General features: G+C 42.4%; 1 protein-coding gene across 2 annotated transcripts in view; it reads left to right on the top strand.

Moving 5' to 3' along the window:
• Positions 1–21,403, top strand: part of LOC115147160 (tenascin-like) — a 64,861-nt gene extending 43,458 nt beyond the window's left edge. For both annotated transcript variants that reach the window (XM_029689216.2, XM_029689217.2), the window contains 11 exons: positions 12,838–12,960; positions 13,319–13,462; positions 15,285–15,404; positions 15,574–15,717; positions 16,111–16,241; positions 16,375–16,507; positions 16,642–16,793; positions 17,046–17,142; positions 19,677–19,838; positions 20,019–20,182; positions 20,413–21,403. In XM_029689216.2, the coding sequence (XP_029545076.2) occupies positions 12,838–12,960; positions 13,319–13,462; positions 15,285–15,404; positions 15,574–15,717; positions 16,111–16,241; positions 16,375–16,507; positions 16,642–16,793; positions 17,046–17,142; positions 19,677–19,838; positions 20,019–20,182; positions 20,413–20,523 (1,481 nt within the window). In that variant the 3' untranslated portion in view covers positions 20,524–21,403. The remainder of the gene's footprint in view (positions 1–12,837; positions 12,961–13,318; positions 13,463–15,284; positions 15,405–15,573; positions 15,718–16,110; positions 16,242–16,374; positions 16,508–16,641; positions 16,794–17,045; positions 17,143–19,676; positions 19,839–20,018; positions 20,183–20,412) is intronic.
• The last annotated feature ends 2,489 nt before the right edge of the window (positions 21,404–23,892 follow it).

Genomic DNA, 23,892 nt, shown 5'->3' with positions numbered 1-23,892 from the left:
ATCCCACCCCTCCACCTTAAACAGCGTCCATTCATCCTTATACCATCAACATCCCACCCCTCCACCTTAAACAGCGTCCATTCATCCTTATACCATCAACATCCCACCCCTCCACCTTAAACAGCGTCCATTCATCCTTATACCATCAACATCCCCAATCTTCATAGGCTGAGTCATTAACCTTGATAGCTCATTTGCCTGCTGGAGTCATGCCTTAACTGAGTGGACAGAGCGGCTGAGTAACCTGGGACATGTTGGTCACTCAATTAAGGCATGACTCCAACAGGCAAATTAGCTATCAAGGTTAATGCTACGGGGGGCGATAGTCATTTCGACAGGTTACCTTCGCATTCTTGGTAACGCAGGGACTTTGGTGGTCTGGTTGAAACATGAAGGTATTACAGACGGGGTCGGGGAGGGGTTGAAAATATCAGTGTCACTTGCCAGTTGGTCAGCACATGCTCTGAGTACGTGTCCTGGTAATCAGTCTGGCCCTGCAGCCTTGTGAATGTTAACCTGTTTATAGGTCTTACTCACATCGGCTATGGAGAGCGTGATCATACAATCGTCCAGAACGGCTGGTGCTCTCATGCATGGTTCAGTGTTGCTTGCCTCAAAGAGAGCATAAAAGGCATTAAGCTCGTCTGGTAGGCTTTTGTCACTGGGCACCTCACGGCTAGGTTTCCCTTAATACTCCGTGATAGTTTGCAAGCCCTGCCACATCTGACAAGCATGAGAGCCAGTATAGTAGGATTCAATCTTTGTCCTGTCATGGTGCTTTGTTTTTGATGGTTTGTCGGAGGGCGTAGCGGGATTTCATATAAGCATCTGGATTAGTGTCACAATACTTGAAAGTGGCAGCTCTAGCCTTTAGCTCAGTGCGGATGTTGATTGCAATCCATGGCCTCTGGTTGTGATATGTATGTACGGTCACTATGGGGACGTCATCATTGATGCACTTATTAATGAAGCCGGTGATTGATGTGGTAAACTCCTCAATGCCATCGAATGAATCCCAGATCAACCCTTGCCTCACATTTTTACACGGAATTCAACGGTACAGTTTTGTCAACCATAATCCTCAAGTCTAGCAAATCCGAAGCACACTTTTACTGTCATTGATTCCCTGTCTTGTCCTCTTTCTCTCTCCGACTCTTTGTCTATCTGTCACTCTCCCGGTTTGTGTCAGTGTCTTCCTCTGTGTCTTGTCTGTGCACTGAACAAAACCTAGGCTACAAATCTATTTCAAATCAAATCAAATCCAATTGTATTTGTCACATACACATGGTTAGCAGATGTTAATGCGAGTGTAGCGAGATGCTAGAATACAAGCTGGTCCTGACCTGGCTCAAATTGGGATAATGATGATGCACTTATATGCCACACGTCATTGTTATTCACGTGACACATTATGATCAGTTCTGATTTGTTACACTACAATACATGATCGTCATTCTTCACCACATCCCCCAAAAGCTTGCCTGTGGTATTGTCAAAATGAAAATGTTCATGTAATACATTTTTTAATATATTCAAAGGCTATAGAGAATGGCAGGTGGGAGGCGAGTGCCATGTGAAATTGCACTTATTATTCTCATATCATCTAAAAATCATCTACAATCTGTTTTCCTCACCTTAAATAGATAATTGAGTATGTTATAGCCAACAGCGTGACATAGGCATATTGTATTGCACATTTGAGCTTATTTGGAAATCCAATAACTGTTTCTCCCTTTAGTGAGCGAACAAGCGGTTGGCAATCTGTATGTATCTTACTTAACATCCGAGACTTTCTCCATCTCCTGGACTGGCACTGAGGGAGAGTTTGCCGGTTATGTCCTGGATATGATTGATTCTAACTGGTTGAGGAAACCAGATGAATATAGCATTTCCCAGAATGCAATGTCCCATGTCATCACCGGGCTAAGGCCCAGTACTGACTATATACAGTTGAAGTCGGACGTTTACATACACCTTAGCCAAATACATTTAAACTCAGTTTTTCACAATTCCTGACATTTAATCCTAATAAAAATTCACTGTCTTAGGTCAGTTAGGTTCACCACTTCATTTTAAGAATGTGAAATGGCAGAATAATAGTAGAGAGAATGATTTATTTCAGCTTTTATTTCACAGTCCCAGTGGGTCAGAAGTTTACTTATACTCAATTAGTATTTGGTAGCATTGCCTTTACATTGTTTAACTTGGGTCAAACGTTTCGGGTAGCCTTCCACAAGGTTCCCACAATAAGTTGGGTGAATGTTGGCCCATTCCTCCTGACAGAGCTGGTGTAACTGAGTCAGGTTTGGAGGTTCCTTGCTCACACATGCATTTTTAGTTTATACATTTATTTAAATTTGCATCGGGCCGCTTCTGGGGGGGATTCTGGTAGACGGAAACGGCCCGATGTAGTCGGGCCGATACTGGGCAGTCATTCATTTTGATTCCGGGTCGAGTCCGACACCCGATTCCGGGCCGAATCAGTCAGTTCCGGCCCCCCAGAAGAGGGCCGCTTCTGGGCCAATTCCCCTTTGCTAGCTAGTTCGGGGGAAGAATCTTCATGAATTTTTAACACACACAGGACAGATAAATCACAACATTGCCCTTTGCTGAGAAGTTTCATTGTTTTGTTGACCATTTTAATTGAAAACAATCATAGTACGTTTTTGTTACCCAGAAAAAATTTGATATGAGATTTTTTTTTTTTTAAACAGGTGCATTGGACCTTTAAAACTTATTTTGAAACACTGACAAGGCAGAAATGTGTGCCCAAGTAGCAAAATAATTGATAATGACCTCTCCAGGGACACAGTCAAGTTTAAGAGGGACTAATATGCAAGATGTGGATACAGTGCTCCAGTGGACATCACAAAAAGGTCTGTCTGGACACAATATTCTTGGATGAGAATCTTCACTTTAGTGTTTCAACACCCCCTTGTCTGCATGACATTTTACAGTTTTTATTGTGAATGTATCACTCATTTCTAAACATGATATCAATCTATTACGCTATGTGCATGACTAAATTCTGCTTATTGAATTTGGGTTACCTTTGCAATCATTGCACACTTCAACTACCATATGTATTCTAACCACGTTTTATCCTTCCCCTACCCGACCATAACCACCCCTCCCCCCAAAACAACTCTCACTCCCTTTAGCATCATTACCCAAAGTCGAAAACTTTACTTTTTTAGAGATCACCTCATTCGGCTTCCTTGTGTCCTGGGAGCCGCCTCATCCTCGACAAAAGGAAGGGGCTCCCTCTACTGTTGGCTTCAGCCACTTTCAAATAGTGCTGTCAGACAGGCTGGCTACTGGAGGCCCAGGAGTTCACTGTCCCTGGCAAGCAGAGCTTCCTGAACATCTGGGGCCTGATCACTGGCATAGCCTATGAGGTCAGGCTTACTGGGGTGTCCAGTTCTGGGCTGGTCTCCCGACCACTGACCACAGTGGCAGTGACTGGTACCACCCACAGAGGCGGCATGGCCGTTGAAAATTAGAGGTTATGAGCCCCCTTCCAATTTGATCAATTTGTAGGATAAAAAGATATAGATTATTTCACACGCAATTCAATCAAATACATTGAATTTGGTGCTCTGGCCACACTACACACTGTAGGCCAAATTCTGAGATACACTCAAGTAACACAAGTAACTTGAAAGGATAGTTCACCCAAATTACAAAAGGACAGACACATGGTTTTGCATTTGTGGCTCAAATCCCATCCAAGTAATGGGACCGATATTAGCATCATGTGTGACTTTGGTGAGCTTCACAATCAATTTGAGATACTTTCGGATTATTTAGATGTGATGCGCGAAAAAAACTAATATCGGTCCCATGACTTGAATGGGATTTGTGCCACAAATGCTAAAACATTAGCATTTGCAAGCCGTGCCAGTTAAACTAAACCAAGGCATGGATTGCTGTTATACCTTGTCTATAAACTGCTCTCAGGGTAAGGGAACCAGTACAGTATGTCATTTTGTCATTTGGGTGTCCTATCCCTCGAGGATTTGGCCCTGTACAAAGGTGCTTCTCCATCACAGTGAGGTGTCATTGGGACAGCTTGTGGGATCGGTCACCATTCAGTTGAAGTGAAAACAGGTGGACTTGACTTAGCCTACTGTTTTGATTCTGATGACAATTAAGTCATTAGACTTTATTGACCTATTCAATGGGGTGATTGATTCCCAACTTGAACTTTTACTGTAGGCCTATCACAAAAACGAGTAGCCTTTACACTGTAATCTTCTGAGAAAGGATAAGAAATTGATGCCATAAATTCCTTGCTTTGGTGGAGAACCCTCAACCCAACTCACTACCTCCAACATTTCTCATCCTTTTCCAGAGTGATCTGATTACTCTTAATCTCTTCTTCATCCTCTTCCTTCTCCTCGAGGTTTTGCTTGTGTTTTCAGTTTGAAGCTTAATTGTTACAGTGAAGAAGTGCGAGGTGCTTTGCTTTTTCCTCTCTCCAAAATATGAAAACGTGTTTTTATATTTTAAACTATGTTTTTCCTCAGATTCATCATAATGTGACGCTAAACTTTGCGGTGTAAAGGATGTTGTTTTCAGTGGACACATCACTGTCACATCACTGTCACATCACTGTCACATCACTGACACATCACTGTCACATCACTGACACATCACTGACACATCACTGACACATCACTGTCACATCACTGACATCACTGACACATCACTGTCACATCACTGACATCACTGACACATCACTGACATCACTGACACATCACTGTCACATCACTGTCACATCACTGACACATCACTGTCACATCACTGACATCACTGACACATCACTGTCACATCACTGACACATCACTGACACATCACTGACACATCACTGACACATCACTGACACATCACTGTCACATCACTGACATCACTGACACATCACTGTCACATCACTGACATCACTGACACATCACTGACACATCACTGTCACATCACTGTCACATCACTGACATCACTGACACATCACTGACACATCACTGTCACATCACTGACACATCACTGACACATCACTGACACATCACTGTCACATCACTGACACATCACTGTCACATCACTGACACATCACTGACACATCACTGACACATCACTGTCACATCACTGTCACATCACTGACACATCACTGTCACATCACTGACACATCACTGTCACATCACTGACACATCACTGACATCACTGACACATCACTGACATCACTGACACATCACTGTCACATCACTGACACATCACTGTCACATCACTGTCACATCACTGACACATCACTGACACATCACTGTCACATCACTGACACATCACTGTCACATCACTGTCACATCACTGACACATCACTGTCACATCACTGACACATCACTGACACATCACTGTCACATCACTGACACATCACTGACACATCACTGTCACATCACTGACACATCACTGACACATCACTGACACATCACTGTCACATCACTGACACATCACTGACACATCACTGTCACATCACTGTCACATCACTGTCACATCACTGTCACATCACTGACACATCACTGTCACATCACTAAGAATTGCTTGACATAATCAAGCAATATCTAAGTTTCACTTGTAAATATTAGACTGATAAGGCATTAACAAAACCCGTCTTTGTTTCCAGTTGAAAACGTCAGAGGATGGTAAGGAGTTAGCTCGTAACGACCTTAGGTAGGTTAGGTTTTGTTAGGTACTGTTTGGCGTAGCCATGCCTTAGGGTCCAGTCTGGAGTTCTGCTTGTTGGCTTCTGCATAGAAACCTAGTGGTGCCAAATGTCCTGGTCTGCCCTGGAACGCCTATGTAAATTATGATTGCCAAAACAAACTCAAACATTTTTTAGGAGGCCATTTTGGGCTCTAAAATGTGTTTACAATGATCAAGTTCGATCCCCATGGTGAATTATTTAAAAGTTTGATACAAATTGAGATATTTAATTAAATAATGATCCATTCTGAGCACTACATTTGTCGTCACACAGGACAATGTGCTGACACAGACCAATCACGGGCCGGCAGGCTAAGAGGAGGCTCCGGGTTGACTCTCTCAGGCAGGATGAAAACGACTACATTGACCATGCAGGCTTAAGAGGAGGCTCCGGGTTGACTCTCTCAGGCAGGATGAAAACGACTACATTGACCATGCAGGCTAAGAGGAGGCTCCTGGTTGACTCTCTCAGGCAGGATGAAAACAACTACATTGACCATGCAGGCTAAGAGGAGGGTTGACTCTCTCAGGCAGGATGAAAACGACTACATTGACCATGCAGGCTAAGAGGAGGCTCCGGGTTGACTCTCTCAGGCAGGATGAAAGCGACTACATTGATCATGCAGGCTAAGAGGAGGCTCCGGGTTGACTCTCTCAGGCAGGATGAAAACGACTACATTGACCATGCAGGCTAAGAGGAGGGTTGACTCTCTCAGGCAGGATGAAAACGACTACATTGACCATGCAGGCTAAGAGGAGGCTCCGGGTTGACTCTCTCAGGCAGGATGAAAACGACTACATTGACCATGCAGGCTAAGAGGAGGCTCCGGGTTGACTCTCTCAGGCAGGATGAAAACAACTACATTGACCATGCAGGCTAAGAGGAGGCTCCGGGTTGACTCTCTCAGGATGAAAACGACTACATTGACCATGACCCTTTTGTTAGTTACGGCCACTTTCATCATGATTCTTAGCAATTGTTTTGGAGCCATTCAGCCCCATTCAGCAATATGGCGCACTTCAAATTCTTCCGGCTTCATGAGCCATTGAGAGTTTTCCATAGGAATACGTGGATGACTGCAGTGCTATCACCATCTCCTGGATTTAATGTCTATGGGCATAGCTGACAATTCCTGACCAAACTTTTTTTTATTTTTTATTTATGACAATTCCTGACCAAACTTTTTTAATTTTTTATTTATTTTATTTAATTTTTTACCTTTATTTAACTAGGCAAGTCAGTTAAGAACAAATTCTTATTTTCAATGACGGCCTAGGAACAGTGGGTTAACTGCCTGTTCAGGGGCAGAACGACAGATTTGTACCTTGTCAGCTCGGGGATTTGAACTTGCAACCTTCTGGTTACTAGCCCAACGCTCTAACCACTAGGCTACCCTGCGTGTTGCCAAGATCAGTCCAGAACACCTCACAATTTAAACAATTGCAAAATAAATGTTCAATAGATTCAGTTTCTAGTTCACAAAAACTGAATTAACTGGTACCATCAGGTATATATTTAGAAATCAAGCTATTACACGGATAGAATCTATGGATAATCTTAAAGGAGATCTCCTTTACCTTATTCGTCACTATAAATTTGAGTGGAGTGAGCCAAGCATGGCGCCAGTCCACATTAAATGATGAAGCCCAACAAAATATAGCAGAAGGAATAGAATTCCCGTAGAAAATGTACCTTAATAAAACGATTGTTGAATTTCTTATCTAGTATACCTATGCCATTCACCTGGATTTCGCTTACAATAGCAGATGTTCCAGAATAGCCAAATAAATTAAGACTCAGTTTTTCACAATTCCTGACATTGAAATCCTAGTAAAAATTCCCTGTCTTAGATCAATTAGGAACACCACTTTATTTTAAGAATGTGAAAATAATAGACAGAATGATTTATTTCAGCTTTTCTTTTCTTTCATCACATTCCCAGTGGGTCAGAAGTTTACATACACTCAATAAAAATTTGGTAGCATTGCCTTTAAATTGTTTAACTTGGATCAAATATTTTGTGTAGCTTTCCACAAGGTTCCCACAATAAGTTGGGTGAATTTTGGCCCATTCCTCCTGACAGAGCTGGTGTAACTGAGTCATGTTTGTAGGCCTCCTTGCTCGCACACGCTTTTTAAATTCTGCCCACAAATTTTCTACGGGATTGAGGTCAGGGCTTTGTGATGAATACCTTGACTTTGTTGTCCTTAAGCCATATTGCCACAACTATGGAAGTATTGTCCATTTGGAAGACCAATTTGCAACCAAACTTTAACTTCCTGACTGATTTCTTGAGAGTTGTTTCCACAGAATTTTCCTCCCTCATGATTCCATCTATTTCTCTAAAAAGTATGACCTTTGTCTTCATGTGCAGTTTCAAATCGTAGTCTGGCCTTTTTATGGCGGTTTTGGAGCAGTGGCTTCTTCCTTGCTGAGCGGCCTTTCAGGTTATGTCGATATAGGACTCGTTTTACTGTGGAAATAGATACCGTTGGGACCTGTTTCCTCCAGCATCTTCACAAGGTCCTTTGCTGTTGTTCTGGGATTGACTTGTACTTTTCACACCAAAGTACATTCATCTCTAGGAGACAGAACACGTTATACTTGTGTACTATTGTTTGTACAGATGAACGTCTTTAAACAATTGTTGGAAAAATGACTTGTGTCATGCACAAAGTAGATGTCCTAACCGACTTGCCAAAACTATAGTTTGTTAACAAGACATTTGTGGAGTGGTTGAAAAATGACTTTTAATGACTCCAACCTAAGCGAATGTAACATCCGACTTCAACTGTATCTACTGTTTTCGCCTTTTTCAAGCCATAGTTTTCTGGACCTTATAAAGGCTCCTCTAGCGTTTTCCTCATAAAATGTATCTAGTTGATACTGTAAATCATTCAATTTAGCTTTCTCATTAAGATCAAGATGCTCAATTTCTGTGATATCAGCAATGTACTTAGAAAGCTCAGATACCTAATCTCCTCCTTAAAGCAAGCCGTTTCCCATAAGCAATACAGGCTGAACAGATTTTACATTTCAGCAGTTCCCAGTATTTCGCATTTCTGCATTAGAGGTAGCTAAATTCCAGTAAAAACTCAATTGATTCTTGAATTAAAAAAATTCAATCATCATGAACTAACAATAGGTTATTAAATTTCCAATAACCACCAGAGTATTTCTTTTCATCATTAATACATATTCTTACAGTCAGCCATATGACTTTATGATCAGTGAGGACTGCAGGCACTATTTTTACCTCTACAGTGTTGGGCTCAAGGCTAGAGGTTATCACCCACAAGTCAATTCTTGATTGTACTGAACAATCTCTATTACTCCATGTGTACTGTTTGTTTCTCTCCAGGGGTTTTAACTCTCCGTAAGTAAATTATGTCCAGGCTTTGGCAGACATTCACCAATTTGTTCACACCAATGTTAGGCCTATGGGGCAATCTATCAGTCTCATTATAATTAACCATATTCAAATCCCCACCAACTATAATCTGATTGGATGGATAATTTCTCAGAAGACTTTTAAGAATTCCTCAATTCCCTCTATATGTAAGTCATTTGGAAGACTAGAACAGTATCCATATACATTACACAACACAAAATAATCTGTCCATGTGGTTGATGAACGATACTACCCAATGTCTATTGGTGTCCATTTGAATAAACAAAAATGGCCCAGTGAAATTGTGTTGTAAAATTGTAGCCCCAGCTGAGTGATTAGTTCCGTAGGCCAAGAAAATGTCACAGAGTTTTAAAAAGCAGATAGTCCTCTTTGCATTAATGTGTTTCTTGAACGAATGCAAGATCTGCGCTGCAGTCCTTACAAAAAAAAAAAAATACATTCCACTTCAGCAGGTTTCGTATCCCCCTGGCATTGATTGACATAAACTTCAAGTCCATATATACAAAATAGAAAGGGAAATCCTATGCAATCTCTACTCTACCCTCTCCTATAAAAAGGTGCATCATAAATGTATTAACAGAAGTCTTACCTAGTAAACAATAGCAGCACAATTCAAAACTAGAATACTCCGTTTGTTGCTGGGGAAGGGGCTACCTTGTTAGCCTACTGACGGATCAAATCACTCAGGTCAAATTTATTTTCCTGTCGACGAAAAAGTGTCAGATTCCCCTGTAGTGTCCACCCTTTCTTGATTTCGGGCCTGTCGGGACGAGAGGCCACAACTTTTCCCTTGCTGCCTTGTCTACTGCAGTCAGGTCCTCACCGAATTTAAGTTCTCTCTTTCAGAAAGGTGCTTTCCTTTGCTTTCTTCCAAACTGCATCTCTTGCTGTGCGGAAATCGAACTGGATGAGGATCGAGCAGCTGTCGATGGAATCTAGCTTCTTCCCAATACAATGAGCGACATTCACAGCCATGGACATATATCCTTCGGGGAAGTCCGGGGCCACACGGTTACAAATGTCACTTACTTTGCGCTTTACATTCTAGCCCTGGTCTTCGGGGACACCGTAAAGCCATAGCACCCACCTTCTCCTGTATCGCTCTGCTTCCAACAAGTGCTCTTGCATGTCAGCCATGGTCTTCTCCTGTGCAGGACACATTTAAGATCTTCGATACTCTCTTATGCATGATCCAGAGAGGTCTCGAGGTCACCGATTTTTGATGTGTTTTCGTGTATGATTTTCTCCAAACCATCGGCTCTTTCATTTATCTTTGCAGTGACCGCTTCGATTATGTTGACCTGGAGTTTGCACAAAGACATTTCTTTTTCTTTTTTTTCTGTGTATTTTTGGGTGCAAGGCTATTGAGTGGAGTTTCTGAATCAACTGAATTTCCAGATTCCTCCATTTCTTCTCCTGACGAGTCAGGTGGCGGTTTCTCTCTGGTTTATGAGTGGTCAGCTAGTAACTGCATTCTCCTCCCTTTGCTCTTTCGCACGTTATTTTCTTCCACCAAGTTTCAGATCAAATTAGCAGTCTACTGAGCGTTGTTCTCTGTTGTGTTTCCTATAAACCGAGTTTTGTTACATTTAAGTAAGTTTGAGAGGGATAAAAGTTAAGGTTACTCTGAGCAAGACAAATTATTGTCTGCACTCGACGCCATCTTCTTCTCCCCCCCAAGAAAATGAAATAAATGTTTTGCTCCATGAGGTAATCCAACAATGTGTACACCGTCATCTTGTCTATCTTCAAAACCGGTGTTGCTCTTCTCTCGATTTTCTAAATTCAATCGAACCCCGTGCAATTAGACACAGACATTTGGAAGACATTGGTTGTATTCCAAGTCAGGAATTGAGGAAGTATCGACAAGTTAAGGTTGGTCGAAAATGATCTGTGCTATGCTAAACAGTACCTATCTAATAATGCCTATTCACCAGCTTAAACAGAGTAACGGTCTGACTAGGCAATATTTTTTATAGCTAGTTAGGCCTTTGGACCAGGAAAACACAGACAAATCAACATGCCATTTTCAGCATGAAAAGTCAGTTGACCTATCCAGTCATTTGTTTCTTTACCTTCGAATGCACTGAATGTAGAACTGGCATTATGGACGCATGCGGGTGTGGATGGATTGTTTAGCCAACATCCTTGGCTTGATGCAACAATAATGGAGAATAGTGGGCCTGTAAGTGGATGTCAACTTGCTAACTGACTTCAATAAATGTCTCCACAACCATGAGCGTGTCTATGTCTATATCAAAGGAATGCAAAGCACCGTGACTGTGACCGCACGCTAACGATTTGAAAGCATGGCAGAGTGGCGGCAAGTTTATGAGAATGTAACCAACAACTGGTATGTGTACTCACCTTTTCCGTCTGATTGCCGAAAGGATGCCTTCCTCAATTATGCTTTCTAGTAATTCGATGTTTGTTTCTCGACAAATGTAAGTGTTTTGCGTTTCCAACCAGAGCCTGAGCCAGAAATGGAGCACATGTTTGTCTCGGACATCACATCAGACAGTTTACACCAGGCCTGGATTGCGGATGAAGAAATGTTTGATAGACTTGTGATCAAAATTAGGGACTCCACAAAGTTTGAGCATCCACAAGAATGAAATGTCCTCGGTGATGAGGGAACCAAAGATGTAAATTTAACAGGACTCACCGGAGGCACCGGGTGTAAAATTGGGCTGTACGGTGTTACATTGGAATGGGAGCTCCAAATTACCGGTGTTGCTCGAACAGATATTTTAATAGAGGATCTATTGTGCCAAAGCACAATGTGGTCTATGTCTCACACAACTTTTAACTGTCTGGTTTCTCTGGAAACGGGCGTCTACAAGAAACAATAGGCTACTGTTCTTTGTTTTGACTGGGTTTTGTGATAATGCATTTTGTTTTGACTGGTTTTTATTTTCTCAAGAGGTTTGCCTTCAGAAAAATGCCTTAATTGCCACTGATCATTCTTTGATGTGCTAATAATCCTAGGCCTGCTGAGCATACTTCTGGGTTTAAGGGGCATTGGTTTTTCATGTTTCTTTTTCCCCATTTGATATTATTTTCAGGAATATGGAGACACCATCTTGCATTTGATCTGTGGTGCTTCTTATACTTGAAATGCAGATCAAATTCCATGTGTTTTGATGCCCATTGTAGATTTCATTGCCTATACATTTTACTGATTAAACTGGTTAAAGAGTTAAAGACACCAACATATTAGCTTTTTGCAGCATGTTCGACAAAAGTTTAATGTATTGGTATTCATGCATCGAAATGTACTCATTAAATGGACTCCCCTTGATAGCCTATAATAGGGATGTATGATATGCACCACTGTTGATATGTAGATTGTGGGTTGCAGCACATGTTTCAAACCTACTCTGGCTGGGGTGATTATGGTGGGTCTTTGTACGTTTTCAGGAACTGTGAGTTCTCACTGGAATTTCATGTCTTTCTGGAGTTATCATTTTAGCAAAGTCTTTGAGTACATTTGTGTGCTTTTCTGATTTCTCACTGCGCATATTGACATACCATAGGCAATAGGACTATTGCATCAAATAAATAAACTGACCTCAGTAGAATCGATTCCTGATCAAAAGCCAAACTCAAACAGATCAATCTAACTTTTGTTGTTTTTGTGCTTGCCTTTTTAACCCTGAACCCATCGCTGTGCCAGGCCTGGGCGCTCCAAGGGGCATCCGCTTCTCTGAGGTGACCGAGTCCTCGGCCATAGTCCACTGGACCATGCCTCGTGCCAGAGTGGACAGCTACCGCATCGTCTATGTGCCCCTCCAAGGAGGTGAGTGAACAGACTTCAATAGTGACAGTGAAGTATACCCATTCTAATAAGGATATTGGACTGCATTGATATAGTACTTTTGGCCTCAAAAGAGCTTAATGTTGGATGGGTTAGGAGGAATTGTCTCTCTAGTTTTCTCTCTAATTGGACAAAGCACTCCCTCTAGTGGACCATAGGCTTCTTCACACAATCACAGTAGTCTCTCCAACTGCTACCAAGGGAGAGAAAGGAAACTATTTACTTGAAGTGGATTTAACAGTACATTTTAACAAAAATGAAATCTGTTTATGAAAATTGATTGACTCTTGAGTAGAAGAATGTAATGTGACAAAAATGCTATATTTTCTCTCATCAACAGGTAGCCCAATGACAGTGCTTGCGGATGGGACTGAGACCCAGGCCTTGCTGCCTGACATGTTGCCAGGGGTGACCTACCAGGTGACCATATTCTCCATGAAGGGCCTGGAGGAGAGTGACCCAGGGACAGACACCATCACCACAGGTGTGTGTGTGACTTCTGTTGAGCCTACATTTATATCAATCTGATTTGACCTTTTACTAAATACATGAAAAGACATACATTAAAGCCACAGTGCTATGATGAGAATAGACAGAAATGTCTCGGTCATACATATACATTATGAGCCTTTCATAATTCATTAGCTTTCATACATTCTTACTCAGTAGCAGATATTGTACTTCTCTACTTGTACCAACCAGTCAATTATTCCATGAAAAAGTATCACATCATTGTATAGGGGCAGTCGTAGTGCCATTGCTGTAAACCGTATTATGGACACACAGGCAGTCATGAGTCATGACTGCAGTAAAATTCCACGTGACCATTGAGTCACGATAATTTCCTTTATGCACTCTGGACATGCCTTTGTAGTGAGTGTCCAATTTGCTAACGACCATCAGGTCCATATCACCTGGCACTCAGGGCTCTATTGTCCCTCTAACCAATCTGACATCAATGCAAATGCATTTGAAAATCATATCAAACACATATCATCAACACAGTAGGCCTACAGTGCTTGTAAAACTAACCTTACTGCGGTGATCAATTTAAAGAAAGAAGTTCAACAGCAGGTTGAAACGGTGTAAAACATGGTTGTTGTGGATGTTGTTCCAAAGCCTAACACAATGTAATGGACAGCGCTTTATACGGTAACGATTCATTCAAAAACACACACATATGCATATTATAGTTTATGCACATACATAGGCTTATGAGCCCTAAAAAAAATACTGTATTAAAATGATGATTGTGCCGTTATACAATACATAGCCTACTGCATATTATGCATGGCAGAAAAACAGAAAACAAAACTGATTTAAGATGTCTTTGGTACATAATTGGTCTAGCCTATACTCCAGAATCAAACCAATTTGAGTAATTGCCTTTGAGTGTGGACTGTGTTATTATGCATACTGGGTGGACTGGTTACCTTGTGCTACGCTTCAACATGTATATCCATGAGTCTGTGAGAGAACGTATAGCCCTAGGTGATGCGGTTGGTTCATTGATTGCGCAGGGTGATTTACAGTTAGCCTACAATTAGTGCATTTGTATTTGATAATGAATAGCCTAGTTATAGGGCATTTAAAAATATATTTTTTCATTATTCATTAAGTGACACATTACCGTTAGCTATAGGCCTACAGAATAGCTCACCTTCATACGTTTTCATCTCTTTCTCTCTCTCTTGTATTACTTTCCCGAGCGCGCAGGCGGGCTGTCGACAGTTTCGTGAAATATGTTTCGTTGCGAAAACATCTTACTATCGATGTTCCCGAACAGATTTAATTTGGTTTCCCAAATTAAGCACTGGGTGGCAGCAGGATTTATAAGCATACTGTATCTTGTCAGCTAAATGAACTCACCTACAGCCTATGTCATGGAGTATAGACCGATACTGTAACATAGGCCTATAGTAAGCCAAGTCATATTCTTTTCTTCTGAAATAAATTTTCACAATCACAATGTTTCTTATGAGTTGACTAAAAATAAATAATGGATTTATTGTGATGATGTAGCCTACATTCAATTGATTTATGATATATTCTTTAAATGTAGATGTTCCAAAGGCACTTGTATGGGTGGAGGCCTGTAGATGCTAAACATATTTATGTTAATTAACGGTAAATTAGCGTGAGACCGGCAGTCGTTTGCATGGCAAGAAGCTGCTGACTAAATTTCACGACGCCACAGCCCCAAGCAGTCGCAAGTCACAGTATTGTCAGTACACGTTTGTTTGCTGAAGCAGTTGTGGCTGCTGGCCCGTGTCTGTAACAAGCCTGTGTGTTTTCCTCCTCGGTAGCTCTGGACAGACCTCAGGGTCTTTCTGCTGTCAACGTCACCGACACGACCGCCCTGCTGCTATGGCAACCCAGTCGGGCCACTGTCGATGGCTACGTCATCACCTACAGTGCAGATTCAGGTGTGTGTTTCGCAAGAGTCCCAAGGCACAGATTGCCAGGAGCTGACCTGTATTTGTGTACATGATGTATCTATCAAAGGTATCCCTCATCATTAGCCAAATAGACACAGCACAACAGGAGTGTTGGTAGTGGTAACCAGGTGGTAACACTGTTCTCTGCTGTCTGCAGGGTCCCCAGTGATGGAGCATGTTTCTGGGAACACAGTGGACTTTGAGATGGGCTCTCTGGTCCCTGCCACCCATTACACAGTTGGGGTATACGCCATGAGGGAGGCACTGAAGAGTGGCACCACCACCACCGAATTCACCACAGGTAATGCTCCAATTGGATGCTTTATACAGGAGCATTGGGTCTGATTTTCAATCAAAAATCTAACTCTGTGTGTACTATTTTATTGTTCACACACTTGACTCTGTGCAGTATTGTATTGTCCATAAATTCAATAATAAAGTAATAATAAAATCCACTCAAAAATTATTCTTTTGCATTTTGCAACACGATGATGTGACTGGTGACATTTTGCCTCTTGAAAGCCCAATATGTTGAAAACTTGACTGCTCACATGCAAAACACTTTGCTGCTGTATCAACAGTAGACTAATGAAAAACATACCAAAAGATAGTTTTGAGTGGATGTTCCCTTTTACATGTGTTACATATCACGTACTGTATAGGATCCTTCCTCCTCGCTTTTTTTGGTCTGTAGATGTGGATTCTCCTCGCGACCTGGTAGCCAGTAACGTCCAGACAGACAGTGCCACTCTCACTTGGAAGCCCCCGCGGGCCGACATCACCGGATACGTCCTCACCTTCACCTCATCTGACAGCACAGTCCGGGTATGTAGGTCTTTATATGAGTCAGCACACTCTGGCTTCAACTCAATCAATCGCCCGTGGCTATTTTACAGGTACATTTTCCAAAGTGCTTTACATGATGAATAAAGATGGATTTGATTTGAATTGAATACAGGAAGTGGTCCTGAGCCCTACAGCCACATCATACAGCATGACTCAGCTGAGTGGCACTAGCGACTACAACGTCAGGCTACAGGCCATCGCTGGAGCCCAGCGGAGCCGCCACGTCACCACCGTCTTCACCACCAGTAAGTAGACTGCTACACACCATTTACTTCTCACAGCTTTGCACTGCATAGGAAATAGGATATAAATTGACAACTTCCCAGTGTACTGTTTTTGACAAGTGTGTGTGTGTGCACGCCTGCACGTACGTGTGTAGGCGGAGTGTTGTACAGATACCCTAAGGACTGCTCACAGGCTCTGCTGAATGGAGACACCACCTCTGGCATCTACACCATCTACCTGGGAGGAGAAGAGAGCCAGCCCATCCAGGTCTACTGTGACATGACCACCGACGGAGGTGGATGGATGGTGAGGAACACACACACACACACACACACACACACACACACACACACACACACACACACACACACACACACACACACACACACACACACACACACACACACACACACACACACACACACACACACACACACACACACACACACACACACACACACACAGGTCTAAACACCAGGTTTGATTGGATTTACCTTTACATGTTTGTGAAAGCCAAAGACACCAGGGTATGACAGGTCCTGTGAACTCTCTTTGCAGGTGTTCCTGAGGCGCCAGAGTGGAAAGCTGGAGTTCTTCAGGAACTGGAAGAATTACACTGGTGGATTTGGGGACATTAATGCTGAATTCTGGTTTGGTGAGTCCACATCTCTCCACCCCTCCTTGTGTTTCTCTTTTTATTCAGCGTTTGTGGCCCATGCGGGAATCAAACCACAGTCCTGGTGTTGCATCGCCATGCTCCAACCAATTGAGCCATCAAATCAAATGTTATTGGTCGCATACACAAATTTAGCAGATGCGGGTACAGCGAAATGCTTGTGTTCCTAGCTCTAGCAGTGCAGTAATATACAGTGTGGAGAACAAGTATTTGATACACTGCCGATTTTGCAGGTTTTCCTACTTACAAAGCATGTAGAGGTCTGTCATTTTAATCATAGGTACACTTCAACTGTGAGAGACGGAATCTAAAACAAAATCCAGAAAATCACATTGTATGATTTTTAAGTAATTAATTTGCATTTTATTGCATGATATAAGTATTTGATCACCTACCAACCAGTAAGAATTCTGGCTCTCACAGACCTGTTCGTTTTTCTTTAAGAAGCCCTCCTGTTCTCCACTCATTACCTGTATTAACTGCACCTGTTTGAACTCGTTACCTGCATAAAAGACACCTGTCCACACACTCAATCAAACAGAATCCAACCTCTCCACAATGGCCAAGACCAGAGAGCTGTGTAAGGACATCAGGGATAAAATTGTAGACCTGCACAAGGCTGGGATGGGATACAGGACAATAGGCAAGCAGCTTGGTGAGAAGGCAACAAATGTTGGCACAATTATTAGAAAATGGAAGAAGTTCAAGATGACGGTCAATCACCCTCAGTCTGGGGCTCCATGCAAGATCTCGCCTCATGGGGCATCAATGATCATGAGGAAGGTGAGTGATCAGCCCAGAACTACACGGCAGGACCTGGTCAATGACCTGAAGAGAGCTGGGACCACAGTCTCAAAGAAAACCATTAGTAACACACTATGCCGTCATGGATTAAAATCCTGCAGCGCACGCAAGGTCCCCCTGCTCAAGCCAGCGCATGTCCAGGCCCATCTGAAGTTTGCCAATGACCATCTGGATGATCCAGAGGAGGAATGGGAGAAGGTCATGTGGTCTGATGAGACAAAAATATATCCTTTTGGTCTAAACTCCACTCGCTGTGTTTGGAGGAAGAAGAAGGATGAGTACAACCCCAAGAACACCATCCCAACCGTGAAGCATAGAGGTGGAAACATCATTCTTTGGGGATGCTTTTCTGTAAAGGGGGCAGGACGACTGCACCGTATTGAGGGGAGGATGGATGGGGCCATGTATCGCGAGATCTTGGCCAACAACCTCCTTCCCTCAGTAAGAGCATTGAAGATGGGTCGTGGCTGGGTCTTCCAGCATGACAACGACCCGAAACACACAGCCAGGGCAACTAAGGAGTGCCTCCGTAAGAAGCATCTCAAGGTCCTGGAGTGGCCTAGCCAGTCTCCAGACCTGAACCCAATAGAAAATCTTTGGAGGGAGCTGAAAGTCCGTATTGCCCAGCGACAGCCCTGAAACCTGAAGGCTCAGGAGAAGGTCTGTATGGAGGAGTGGGCCAAAATCTCTGCTGCAGTGTGTGCAAACCTTGTCAAGAACTACAGGAAATGTATGATCTCTGTAATTGCAAAGAAAGGTTTCTGTACCAAATATTATGTTCTGCTTTTCTGATGAATAAAATACTTATGTCATGCAATAAAATGCAAATTATGCAAAAAATGCAATGGATGGACCTGTACTGACCTCGCCTTCTGGATGATAGCAGGGTGAACAGGCAGTGGCTCGGGTGGTTGATGTCCTTGATTATCTTTTTGGCCCCCCTGTGGCATAGGGTGCTGTAGGTGTCCTGGAGGGCAGGCAGTGTGTCCCCGGTGATGCATTGGGCAGACCTCACCACCCTCTGGAGAGCCCTGCGGTTGCGGGCAATGCAGTTGCCGTACCAGGCGGTGATACAGTCCGACAGGATGCTTTCAATTGTGCATCTGTAAAAGTTTGTGAGGGTCTTAGGGGACCAGCCAATTTCTTCAGCCTCCTGAGTTTGAAGAGGCTCTGTTGTGACTTCTTCACCACACTGTCTGAATCTGTGGACCATTTCAGATCGTCAATGATGTGTACAACAAGGAACTTGAAGCTTTTCACCTTCTCCACTGTGGACCCGTCAATGTGGATGGGGTTGTGCTCCCTCTGCTGTTTCCTGAAGTCCACGATCAGCTCCTTTGTTTTGTTGTCGTTATTTTTCTAGCACCACTCCGCCATGGCCCTCACCTCCTCCCTGTAGGCTGTCTTGTCATTGTTGGTAATCAGGCCTATTACTGTTATGTCGTCTGCAAACTTGATGATTGAGTTGGTGGCATGCGTGGCCATGAAGTCATGGGTGAACAAAGAGTACAGGAAGGGGCTGAGCACGCACACTTGTGGGGCCCCTGTGATGAGGATCAGCGTAGTGGAGATGTTGTTTCCTACCTTCACTACCTGGGGGCGGCCAGTCAAGAAGTCCAGGACCCAGTTGCACAGGGTGGGGTTCAGACCTAGGGCCCCAACCCAGGAACCACGGAATGGTACTGTGATGTCATTTCCTGTTGTTGCAGGTCTGGCCAACCTCCACAAGATGACAACAGCAGGCCAGTACGAGCTGCGTGTGGACCTGAGGGACAACGGGGAGTCGGCCTATGCTCAGTATGACAAATTCATGATCGCAGAACCCCGTAGCCGCTACAAGATCCACATAGGAGGGTACAGCGGCACAGCAGGTAAGGACAATGATGATAATAGCTTTATTTACTAGTGTTCCTGAATAGAACATCAAATATAATCTGGATTTTGTTCAACTCCATTTAAATATCCCAATACACTTTACAGTAAACTGTACAACTCTGATTGACCTATTCACATTGGTTCACACCAGTCACTGTGTGCCACTTATTTCCTAGGTGACTCTATGACTTATCACCAGGGCCGACCCTTCTCCACGTATGACAATGACAATGACATCGCCGTCACCAACTGTGCCCTGTCCTATAAGGGTGCCTTCTGGTACAAAAACTGCCATCGTGTCAACCTTATGGGGAGATATGGTGACGATAGTCACAGCAAGGTACGGAAGCCATCTTTCTGCTTAACAAAATCAACGTGCGTGTGGGTGTGTGCGTGTGTATGCGTGTGTGTGTGGGTGTGTGCGTGTGTGTGGGTGTGTGGGTGTGCGTGTGTGTGTGTGTGTGTGTGTGCGTGTGTGCGGGAGTATTATATTCTGGCCAGAGTGTGAAACAAGATTATTCCAGGCTTGTAGTTATACTGCGGTGTGTAAAAAAATTCTAATCTTTTCAGGGTATCAACTGGTTCCATTGGAAGGGACACGAGCATTCAATACAGTTCGCCGAAATGAAGATTAGACCAGTCAACTTCAGAAACTTTGAAAGTCGAAGGAAAAGATCATAGACTTTATACTGCCCTCCTCCCCCCTAGTTCTCTCAAGCCTCCCCCCACCCTCCCAGGAGCATCACCCCTTGACCCTCTTTTGACCCTCAATCTTCAGTTCACCAAGTCACACATCAAGCAAGGACAATCATGTTACTGAATGTGTTTTTATCCAACTAGCTGTCAATATTGGGATGGATACGTTATACCAGAAACGTCACAATCTGACTTTTGTGTGTTTGATTTATTTCATTGTTTGTTTTCATTGGAAAATTTACAAGCAAATCATGGCTCCTTATAGGTCCAAAGATATTTGAATATACCAATTAGCAATAAGGCAGATTGATTATGAAATGTGAAACAATGAAAGGGGATTTCAGTTACTCTTTTTGCTAATCTCCCACACTTTCACGTTCTTTCTCTGGCAATTGATTGAAAAACCGTCTGAGCATTCAGAACCCATTGTACATTACTGTGGACAGCACAGTTGAACTAGCAAAATTTCAGAGAAACGTGACAATAATAATGTGGCTTGATGCCACATCCCTCAGTCTTCCCAAGGAGGTAGAAAATAAAGCTATATAGGTGAACAAAGTTCCCCTCTATTCATACAGTAAATCCTTTAACAGACTTGAGGGAAAGACCGACTAAATTAGGCATAATTTGTTTCATGTTGAGTGATTGATATTTAGACATTTTCTATTATTTCCAACCGATTTGAATTATGTCCACATATTCAACAAAGTGTGACAACTGGTCTTGAGAAGATCATGGTAGGGGTTTCAACCAGGGATATAATTGAATACCAGTTTAAATTATGCTTTGATTTTGTTTTCAACTGAATGAAAAACAGATGTCTATATGTAACCCTCGATACAATAAAAGATACTTTGTTAAAAGCTGTCAGCCCTTTTTTTGGCTGCCCATAATACATTTACCAGTACCCTTTATATACCTTTATATCCAGTACCAGTTTTCCATTAACAGCAGATGGCAGTGTTAAGCCTTCATGTGTCATATCTTCATCATAAGAAAAGTACTAATCAGTGTGCAACGTCACACAGATTGAGAGTATATTAACTAATAGGTCTATAATTTGAAGAACAAATGTATTCAACAAACAATAGCACACATCAACTAACTTGGCTTCTTCTGTAAAAGTGGCTCTTTAATGTTGTCTTTTTGTAATGTAGGGTAATAAACCAATACAATAAACAATAAAAAATAAAAAATAAGCGGGAAATCAAAAGGATTAATTGTTTAGGAGAATAAATACATTTAAAAATATTTTTGGGGACTGCAAAAAAAAAAATCAAAGAACCACAGAAGATATCCATGCTAAGGATTTATCACTGTCATCTCATGTTTAGGTTTAATTTATTTGCGCCAAAGAAAACAAGTGATGATACAGATAAAAAACAACTAAATGAAAGGTTTGTTAAAACAGAGAACAAAACCCACTAATCTTAAATGTACAAATTAACCAATCAGCAATCACCCCAAAAATTTTAAACATGTGTGTGCATGTGTGCATGCGTGGATGTGAGTGTGGTTTGGTTCATCAAGGCTTGAAGTTATCCAGGCTGTATCAAATCCGGCTGTGAATTGGACTTCCATAGGGCGGCGCACAATTGGCCCAGCATCATCTGGGTTTGGCCGGGGTAGGCCGTCATTGTAAATACAAATTTGTTCTTAACTGACTTGCCGAGTTAAATAAAGGTTAAATAATAAAATACAAAAAAATACGAAAGTTATTGAGGGATGATGAGGTTTTGCAATTTGAAGATAAGAATTCCAGAGTATGGTACCTCTGTATCTGATAGTGAATTGACTATGTCAGCTGCAGCAGTGAGGAGGGTGAAGGTTATCACAGTGTCTTGTGTTATATAGATGGACTTCAGAATGAACCTGGAAGAATCCATGGAAGGGTTTAGGTAGACTGCCTGGGAGGTATGAATATTTGTAGATGAAAATGAACAATTGGCATACAATGATGTCATAACTAGGCAAATTAAGCTATAGTAAAGAGTTAGGAAGCAAGCGTGATGAACCAAACCACTATTCTTTCTGATGATACCAACAGACTGGCAGATCAAACAAGGAATTTGACACACAAAAACAAATAAAAATGGAACAAATCCACTATACTTTTTTTTGTGGACAGGTCAGTTCTCAAAGAGTCATAACTTCTGTACCACACCATGTCCTACTTGCTGATCAGGCCTCAATCAGCTCCATTGTCTTTCTTCTGCTGTTGCTTGATCCTTGTCATTGTGTTTGCATTGTAATCTGGGTGAAGCTGGGCCCTGACCTGATTCCTGTCATCCCAATCTAGGTCATGAGAAATGTGAGTCCACTCAGACCAGCCAGCTAGATAGATAGAAAGATATAATCCTGCATCAAAGATCCACCATCATATTTTGCAGTCAGTATGAGGTACTTTTCTGCATTGGCTTTGCGGGGCTATAAACCTCTATTTTCATGTAATCTGACCATAGCACCGCCTGTGTGAGTTTGATAAACGGCATTGGCACTTGGATTGGAAGTTCATGATGCCATTGACCTTAACAATGGCTCCAGAACCAGTGGAAGCAAAATAGCCCCACGCACAACAGTGGTGGGTTTTGTGTCGAAAAGGGGAATCATATGCAGAAAAGAACCCCATACATACTGTATCTTTGATGTTGTGACGCTATTTTGCTTGTTAAGGCCAACGGCATCAATAACTTTATCCAGTACTAGGCCATTTTAGCCAAAAACTTTGTTGCCTCTGCCAGGCGCCAGAAACTTGGCCGCAAGTGGATCTCCCAGCAATACAATAACCCCAAGCAAACATCAAAATCCACAAAGAAATGGTTAATTGACCACTAAATCAACATCTCAGTCTCTGGACTTGAACCTCATTGGAAATCTGTGGTTTGACTTGAAGAGGGCAGTCCAGAAACGCAGACGAAGGATAACAGCTAGGCTACCTGCCACACTGTACTAACAACATGGTATTTGCAGTCTGAAATTGCAGTCTTTAAATTTGATAGTAATGTCTATTATATTGTACACATGATAATTATACTAAAAATGGCTACTCAAATGACACCCTATTCCCCATATAGTGCACTACTTATGACATGGCTCTGGTCAAACACAGTGAACTATATGAAAAATAGGGTGTAATTTCAGATTTACCCTGTATTCCCTGAAACAAAGTGCATTTGTTTGGCAACGTCTCACCTCCAAAAGGCTATCCTTAGGTCATTCACAGAGGCAGGCCTCGCTCTGAAAGGCTCTAGGCCCCTCAGGACACTATAAAACACAATATAGACAACGGATGTGATATAACATTAGGGCTCTAGGCCCCTCAGGACACTATAAAACACAATATAGACAACGGAT

This window comes from Oncorhynchus nerka, linkage group LG19, assembly GCF_034236695.1.
Source record: "Oncorhynchus nerka isolate Pitt River linkage group LG19, Oner_Uvic_2.0, whole genome shotgun sequence".
NCBI lineage: Eukaryota > Metazoa > Chordata > Actinopteri > Salmoniformes > Salmonidae > Oncorhynchus > Oncorhynchus nerka.
Note: the sequence above shows the minus strand (reverse complement) of the source record. Positions and strands in the feature narration are given on the sequence as shown.